Source organism: Bombina bombina, chromosome 4, assembly GCF_027579735.1.
Source record: "Bombina bombina isolate aBomBom1 chromosome 4, aBomBom1.pri, whole genome shotgun sequence".
In the NCBI taxonomy this organism is placed as follows: domain Eukaryota; kingdom Metazoa; phylum Chordata; class Amphibia; order Anura; family Bombinatoridae; genus Bombina; species Bombina bombina.
In genome coordinates, this window is record NC_069502.1 from 940,767,222 (window position 1) to 940,776,405 (window position 9,184).

The 9,184-nt window shown below is 38.0% G+C and overlaps 1 protein-coding gene across 1 annotated transcript in view; it reads right to left on the minus strand.

Moving 5' to 3' along the window:
- Positions 1-7,685, minus strand: part of ARHGEF33 (Rho guanine nucleotide exchange factor 33) — a 228,143-nt gene extending 220,458 nt beyond the window's left edge. The window contains exon 1 of the mRNA XM_053709290.1: positions 7,619-7,685. Coding sequence (XP_053565265.1) covers positions 7,619-7,685 — 67 coding nt within the window. The remainder of the gene's footprint in view (positions 1-7,618) is intronic.
- Between the last annotated feature and the right edge of the window lie 1,499 nt (positions 7,686-9,184).

A 9,184-nucleotide genomic window follows, 5' to 3' on the forward strand; every position in this document is an offset into this window, starting at 1 on the left:
GTAAGAAACAATCTTTTCCATACATATGAATGAAACATTTACAGACAATTTGGTTCTCAACCTGCTATCTAGTGATGGGAAGGGGAGGGGGGAAGGGGGTTAGGCCCAGCTATTTACTAGTTTAATGGGATGTATGAGGTTGATGAACACAGTTTCTGAATATTTGGTGGAATATTAGATAATAATGCATTTCATCATCAAGCATTTTTAAGCTTCCACTTCTTATCCATATATCAAGAGCAGGAGCAGCAATGCATTACTGGGAGCTAGCTGCAAAAAAAACAACACTTTGACTTCAGACTTCAGCTCAGCATTTAAGCTGCTGCCCTCAGAGCTCAGCGAGTTGCACTGACTACTGCCCACGTTGCAAAAGCACTGCTGTCCCACTCACTGACTACACATGCAGTCACAAGCTGATTGAGGAGACCACTCGTGCAGTCAGGAGCCAATGTGCCGCCAAAGTCGCCAATGGGAATAGTTTCAGTTCCCGCTGAGCTGCGCCAATAGGTTAAGATGATCTGTGACCCACTAGGTATCAATCACGAGTCAACCACATGATATGCATAGCAGGCAGGCAGAAAGTCAGAAACCAAAAAAAAAAATTTAAATTAAAAAAAATTTGTGCTGAAGCATGGACACCCCTACACACTGCTGCCGACACACTAATGTGTCACAACACACAGTTTGGAAAGCACTGATCTACAGGAATGTAAGTGTGATTTTAAGAGAAATAAAAGTGCAAAAATAACATTTTTGCTAATGTATTTTTTTTTTTAAATGCTATTTTTTTCACTGTGTTTAACATTTGCAAATGTGTTAACCTGGCGAATTACCACACCACTACTGAGCAGGGCAGATATGTAAGTACTGCCTCATTATTCCCAGGAGAAGCAATGTACTATACCAAGAAGCACCACATTAACCTTACTTTATCCCATTATTCAGAGAGTGTACATTTTTAAACAACTTTCCAATATACTTCTATTACCACATTTGATTTTTTTCTCTTGGTATCCTTTATTGAAAGATAAATGTAGGTAAGATGATAAAAGCTCAGGAGAGTGCATGCATTCTATGGCAGCAGTGTTGAAGTTAGAGCTACTGGGAGCTAGCTCAACAAATTGGTAAGCCAATTACAAGAGGCATATATATGCAGCCACCAATCAGCAGCTAGCTCCTGACTCCTACGCCTAACTAGGTGTGCTTTATATCAAATAATACCAACAGAACTCGTTTCAAATTGTATGTTTTATATGAATCATAAAGGAAGTTTTTGGGCTTTTATATCCCTTTAAATATCCAGTAGAAAATGGGCATTTTTTTAAAGATAATATGCTGTAACAAAACAGCTAATTTTATTTTACACTTGTATGTCCATTTAAGGTAAGAAATTCCAGTATTTGTTTTAAAAGTATTTAAATGATTCAGGGTTTTTTCACCAATGTTTCTTAAAAAATAATCTGATGCTCAAAAAATGGCCATGTTGGTTTATGACAAATTTGTAGTGATTGTGGAGCCTTTATTTGGACTGACTTGCAGTATTGATACAATATTAAAAGACGGCTATTTTCATATTGTATTGTTGCTGTATTTAGGTAAAATTTTCCACAATAACTTCTCTATGTGTATCCATTCACAAAGTCACTTATTGTCTATCATTTACAGAAAAAAAAGATGAACTCAAAGTGCTTCCAAACGTAGTCATATGATCAACCAGGTATAAAAAAAATAGTGACACGAAAATCCACTTTCCCTATAATATTCATGAATCTTAGCTGTGTATTGTAAACTTGGGTTTTCATACCCTTATTCAGCTTATTATTTTTTTAATTCCCTTTCCAACCACAGGGAATGCTTTTATTGTCTTGTTTATACAGCACCAAATCATTTTTAGTAAGTCCTTCTATGCAAAAGAAAAAAAAGATACAAATAATTAATTGCACGCAAAAATCATTTACACCAATGAAACTCACAGCAGTAGGATTAGAAATAAAATGCATATACTTTTTATATTTTAGCATTACTGCTGTGTAATGACATTTAACAAAATATATTGTTTTAGAACTTCTTGCCATGATAAAAATGTACAAAATTACTGTCTGCCCTAGAGCTTATGGGTTTAAATCTACCTTCTATAGGCCTAGATTTGGAGTTTGGCGTTAGCCGTGAAAACCAGCGTTAGAGGCTCCTAACGCTGGTTTTAGGCTAACTCTGGTATTTGGAGTCAGTCAAAAAAGGGTCTAACGCTCACTTTTCAGCCGCAACTTTTCCATACCGCAGATCCCCTTACGTAAATTGCGTATCCTATCTTTTCAATGGGATTTTTCTAACTCCGGTATTTAGAGTCGTGGCTGAAGTGAGCGTTAGAACTCTAACGACAAAACTCCAGCCGCAGGAAAAAAGTCAGTAGTTAAGAGCTTTCTGGGCTAACGCCGGTTCATAAAGCTCTTAACTACTGTACTCTAAAGTACACTAACACCCATAAACTATCTATGTACCCCTAAACCGAGGTCCCCCCACATCGCCGCCACTCGATTACATTTTTTTAACCCCTAATCTGCCGACCGCCAACTACGTTATCCTTATGTACCCCTAATCTGCTGCCCCTAACACCGCCGACCCCTATATTATATTTAGTAACCCCTAACCTGCCCCCCACAACGTCGCCGCCAGCTACCTACACTTATTAACCCCTAATCTGCCGACCGCAAAGCGCCGCCACCTACGTTATCCCTATGTACCCCTAATCTGCTGCCCCTAACACCGCCGACCCCTATATTATATTTATTAACCCTTAATCTGCCCCCCACAACGTCGCCTCCACCTGCCTACACTTATTAACCCTTAATCTGCCGAGCGGACCTGAGCGCTACTATAATAAAGTTATTAACCTCTAATCCGCCTCACTAACCCTATAATAAATAGTATTAACCCCTAATCTGCCCTCCCTAACATCGCCGACACCTAACTTCAATTATTGACCCCTAATCTGCTGACCGGAGCTCACTGCTATTCTAATAAATGTATTAACCCCTAAAGCTAAGTCTAACCCTAACACTAACACCCCCCTAAGTTAAATATAATATACATATAACGAAATTAATTAACTCTTACTAAATAAATTATTCCTTTTTAAAGCTAAATACTTACCTGTAAAATAAATCCTAATATAGCTACAATATAAATTATAATTACATTGTAGCTATTTTAGGATTAATATTTATTTTACAGGCAACTTTGTAATTATTTTAACCAGGTACAATAGCTATTAAATAGTTAAGAACTATTTAATAGTTACCTAGTTAAAATAATTACAAAATTACCTGTCAAATAAATCCTAACCTAAGTTACAATTAAACCTAACACTATACTATCATTAAATTAATTAAATAAAATACCTACAATTACCTACAATTAAACCTAACACTACACTATCAATACATTAATTAAATACAATACCTACAAATAACTACAATGAAATAAACTAACTAAAGTACAAAAAATAAAAAAGAACTAAGTTACAAAAAATAAAAAAATATCTACAAACATAAGAAAAATATTACAACAATTTTAAACTAATTACACCTACTCTAAGCCCCCTAATAAAACAACAAATCCCCCCAAAATAAAAAATGCCCTACCCTATTCTAAATTACTAACGTTAAAAGCTCTTTTACCTTACCAGCCCTGAACAGGGCCCTTTGCGGGGCATGCCCCAAGAAGTTCAGCTCTTTTGCCTGTAAAAAAAACATACAATACCCCCCCAACATTACAACCCACCACCCACATACCCCTAATCTAACCCAAACCCCCCTTAAATAAACCTAACACTAAGCCCCTGAAGATCTTCCTACCTTGTCTTCACCATACCAGGTTCACCGATCGGTCCTGAAGAGCTCCTCCGATGTCCTGATCCAAGCCCAAGCGGGGGGCTGAAGATGTCCATGATCCGGTAGAAGTCTTCATCCAAGCGGGGCAGAAGAGGTCTTCCATCCGATTGAAGTCTTCATCCAAGCGGGGCAGAAGAGGTCTTCCATCCGATTGAAGTCTTCATCCAGGCGGCATCTTCTATCGACATCCATCTGGAACGGAGCGGCAGCATCCTGAAGACCTCCGACGCGGAACATCCATCCTGGCCGACGACTGAACGACGAATGACGGTTCCTTTAAATGACGTCATCCAAGATGGCGTCCCTCGAATTCCGATTGGCTGATAGGATTCTATCAGCCAATCGGAATTAAGGTAGGAATATTCTGATTGGCTGATGGAATCAGCCAATTAGATTTAGCTCGCATTCTATTGGCTGATCGGAACAGCCAATAGAATGCGAGCTCAATCTGATTGGCTGATTGGATCAGCCAATCGGATTGAACTTGATTCTGATTGGCTGATTCCATCAGCCAATCAGAATATTCCTACCTTAATTCCGATTGGCTGATAGAATCCTATTAGCCAATCGGAATTCGAGGGACGCCATCTTGGATGACGTCATTAAAAAGGAACCGTCATTCGTCGTTCAGTCATCGGCCAGGATGGATGTTCCGCGTCGGAGGTCTTCAGGATGCTGCCGCTCCGTTCCAGATGGATGTCGATAGAAGATGCCGCCTGGATGAAGACTTCAATCGGATGGAAGACCTCTTCTGCCCCGCTTGGATGAAGACTTCAATCGGATGGAAGACCTCTTCTGCCCCGCTTGGATGAAGACTTCTACCGGATCATGGACATCTTCAGCCCCCCGCTTGGGCTTGGATCAGGACATCGGAGGAGCTCTTCAGGACCGATCGGTGAACCTGGTATGGTGAAGACAAGGTAGGAAGATCTTCAGGGGCTTAGTGTTAGGTTTATTTAAGGGGGGTTTGGGTTAGATTAGGGGTATGTGGGTGGTGGGTTGTAATGTGGGGGGGGGGTATTGTATGTTTTTTTTTACAGGCAAAAGAGCTGAACTTCTTGGGGCATGCCCCGCAAAGGGCCCTGTTCAGGGCTGGTAAGGTAAAAGAGCTTTTAACTTTAGTAATTTAGAATAGGGTAGGGTAGTTTTTATTTTGGGGGGCTTTGTTGTTTTATTAGGGGGCTTAGAGTAGGTGTAATTAGTTTAAAATTGTTGTAATATTTTTCTTATGTTTGTAGATATTTTTTTATTTTTTGTAACTTAGTTCTTTTTTATTTTTTGTACTTTAGTTAGTTTATTTCATTGTAGTTATTTGTAGGTATTGTATTTAATTAATGTATTGATAGTGTAGTGTTAGGTTTAATTGTAGGTAATTGTAGGTATTTTATTTAATTAATTTAATGATAGTATAGTGTTAGGTTTAATTGTAACTTAGGTTAGGATTTATTTGACAAGTAATTTTGTAATTATTTTAACTAGGTAACTATTAAATAGTTCTTAACTATTTAATAGCTATTGTACCTGGTTAAAATAATTACAAAGTTGCCTGTAAAATAAATATTAATCCTAAAATAGCTACAATGTAATTATAATTTATATTGTAGCTATATTAGGATTTATTTTACAGGTAAGTATTTAGCTTTAAATAGGAATAATTTATTTAATAAGAGTTAATTAATTTAGTTAGATGTAAATTATATTTAACTTAGGGGGGTGTTAGTGTTAGGGTTAGACTTAGCTTTAGGGGTTAATACATTTATTAGAATAGCGGTGAGCTCCGGTCGGCAGATTAGGGGTTAATAATTGAAGTTAGGTGTCGGCGATGTTAGGGAGGGCAGATTAGGGGTTAATACTATTTATTATAGGGTTAGTGAGGCGGATTAGGGGTTAATAACTTTATTATAGTAGCGCTCAGGTCCGCTCAGCAGATTAGGGGTTAATAAGTGTAGGCAGGTGGAGGCGACGTTGTGGGGGGCAGATTAGGGGTTAATAAATATAATATAGGGGTCGGCAATGTTAGGGCAGCAGATTAGGGGTACATAGGGATAATGTAAGTAGCGACGGTGTCCGGAGCGGTAGATTAGGGGTTAATAATAATATGCAGGGGTCAGCGATAGCGGGGGCGGCAGAATAGGGGTTAATAAGTGTAAGCTTAGGGGTGTTTAGACTCGGGGTACATGTTAGAGTGTTAGGTGCAGGCGTAGGAAGTGTTTACGCATAGCAAACAATGGGACTGCGTTAGGAGCTGAACGTGGCTTTTTTGCAGGTGTTAGGTTTTTTTTCAGCTCAAACAGCCCCATTGTTTCCTATGGGGGAATCGTGCACAAGCACGTTTTAGAGGCTGGCCGCTTGCGTAAGCAACTCTGGTATCGAGAGTTGAAGCTGCGTTAAATATGCTCTACGCTCCTTTTTTGGAGCCTAACGCAGCCTTTATGTGGACTCTCAATACCAGAGTTATTTTTATGGTGCGGCCAGAAAAAAGCCGGTGTTAGCTACGCGGGTCCTTACCGACAAAACTCTAAATCTAGCCGATAGTTTGCAGGAGTATAAATTCACACACATTTCATAATATATGAATTCGCACACAAACACCATGCTATATCAATTACACATTGTTAAATATAAATTTGCATACCACATAATATATAAATCAAGATATGCACACACATCAAATAAATAAATTCACTCTCACACACATCATAATAAATGAATTAACACACCTACACACATCATAGTATATGATTCACACACACAGACACAAAACCATAATATAGTATTCCAAAAATAGTATTGGAATTCACATACATATACACAGCATAACAGATGAATTACCACTCAAACGCACACATTATAATATATAAATTCACACAAACCTCATAAAGTATACATTAACCTCTTAAGGACATATGACGGAATTTTTCCGTCATAAAACAAATGAGCAAACTGAAAGCTGTGTCCTTAAAGGGTTAACATACACACATATACTGTACATGTAATATATCACCCACACACAAAAATATATAGTAATTTCCATACATAAACAACATACTTTGTTATTCCAACACACATATATAAACACACCACATCATACTAGATTAACACAGAGACACAACATGCACATCAAAATATATGAACACACATGCATACAACCATAATATATTCATTTCTAAGCCCTGTTATATTGTAATGAACTGTATATGCTATGAATTAACACATAGATAATATATGATTTCACACATATACACATCATAGTAGATATATTCTCTTTCTCTCTCTCACACACACAAAACATTTTCTTTGAAGTTAGGAAAGACCACATAGTGCAATCTCACCTGAGATTAGTTCACTCATGCATACCGATATAAATACAAAGCATAGGAACCTTAGCAAGCACACTGATATTTATACTCTAAATATTGTATAGCAATATGACATATAAAGTATTCCAAATTACCAAACTATTCATTGTCACAGAAAGTTAGAAATACTTATGCATTGATATAATTGTGCATACCAGTCTCAGATACATTGCTTGTGGATGATGAAAATATTTAAAAAAATAGGAGATGAAAAACATTGAATGTTAATATTGAACAGTTAGTCATATAAATATAGCTTGCCAGAAATCACATACGTTTGTAATGTAATTTCCAGGTACAAGCTGGCAAGCAGCAAGGCATTAAAAGCAATTATATCAATATTGTATTAAATTAAGCTGAAATACTCACCATAGGTGACATCTGAACGGTTCAAAGTGTGCCTCTGTGGACAGCTGTGTCTGAGCTGGAGGTGCATGTGCAGAGAGCAGGAGGACTGCAGCCCTCCCTGAGCTCAGTGCTCCTGGGCTGTCACTGTCAGTGGCTACTCACATACCAGGAGAGCTGCTGTGCTACTGCTCTGTTATATAACCTTCCCGTGCAGCAATCAAAGCTGGGCTCACTTCAGGAGGCGGCAGTGCACTGAGAAAGGCTACTCTGTCTGCTACTCCCTAAAGTCACGCGTCCTGAGTAACTTACTGCCAGTAGACCTATATTTCTTATCAAAGTCCCATTAGGCTGTATCATGTGAGCCAAATGATATAATAAGCACCTTACAAAAACACAGTTATGGTTCATTAAACGTCCTGAAAATAAAGAGCATTTTTTTTTAAAACTGATGGCACATTTTGCTGGCTATAAGCACACAGGATGCTAAACAGGAGACTTGCAAGGATAACAGCAGTTCCCCACCACCTCCTCCTGTTTATTGCTGCACTGCACCACACCTTTGCCCTCACTAGACACAACTATAAATGCACTGCTACTACTGTATCCTATAAACTCCCTGCTCAGCTGAACTACGCATTGATAAACGGTGGAACATGACCTTTATCTCAGCATGGTTTTCTCACAAGAACTGAGACTTCATATTACATTCCAGATTCCATCATTATTATCTCATTGATCCAAAAGAGGCAAAAGTCTGAAATGTTACTATTTGGTTCAGTTTTTACGACTAAGATTTCCAGTCACTCGATTTGACTTTTTTTAGTTCTGTATTTCTGCTATTCAGCCTATAGTGTAGTCGAACTCACTTTCAAGTAATTTTTTTTTTACTCAAAAATATAAACCTGTGGAAACCTTTCTTTGAACATGATGCAGATGTTAATTTATTTTACTTTTTTTCTTATTATGCTAGATTGAACGATGCATTCAAAGAAAAGATTAGACTGAGAATAACATGTAGATGTATTTTTGAAGTTTCATTAGCTTTTTAAATATTGACAAAATAAGTGTAACGTTTTAGTGTCTATAAAACAATGGGAGCTGCCATATTCTCTGCTGTGGCCAATTAGGGACAGTTATACATAGGTCACTAGAGAGAGCAGCCAATGGCTGTGTGGAATATAACAGTGTTCTGTCTTATTTCTAATAGGAGCTGAAAACCTCACAATTTCAGAATGCAATTACAGAAAAAAGGGACAAAATAAAATAAGATTTATCATTTTATATTACCATCTCAAAGTGTTTAATGTCCCTTTAAAGTTCTCCTAGTGACACAGAAGCATGTAATAGGTGCCCCACGTGACTGTCAATCAAGATTGGACACAGGGGCTTATTTATGAAGCTGCATTATGGCCATAATAGTTGAACAATGACATGCTCTATTTCGTTAGAGCACTTCATTATAAGACTAATGACCCTCCTCTACTGTGTGTTTAACCCCCACAAAGGGGTTAAACACACAGTAGAAGTGACTCCCTGCACTCGCAGAGCACTGCTGGTCCAGAGTGGAAACCACTGCTGATCCAATAA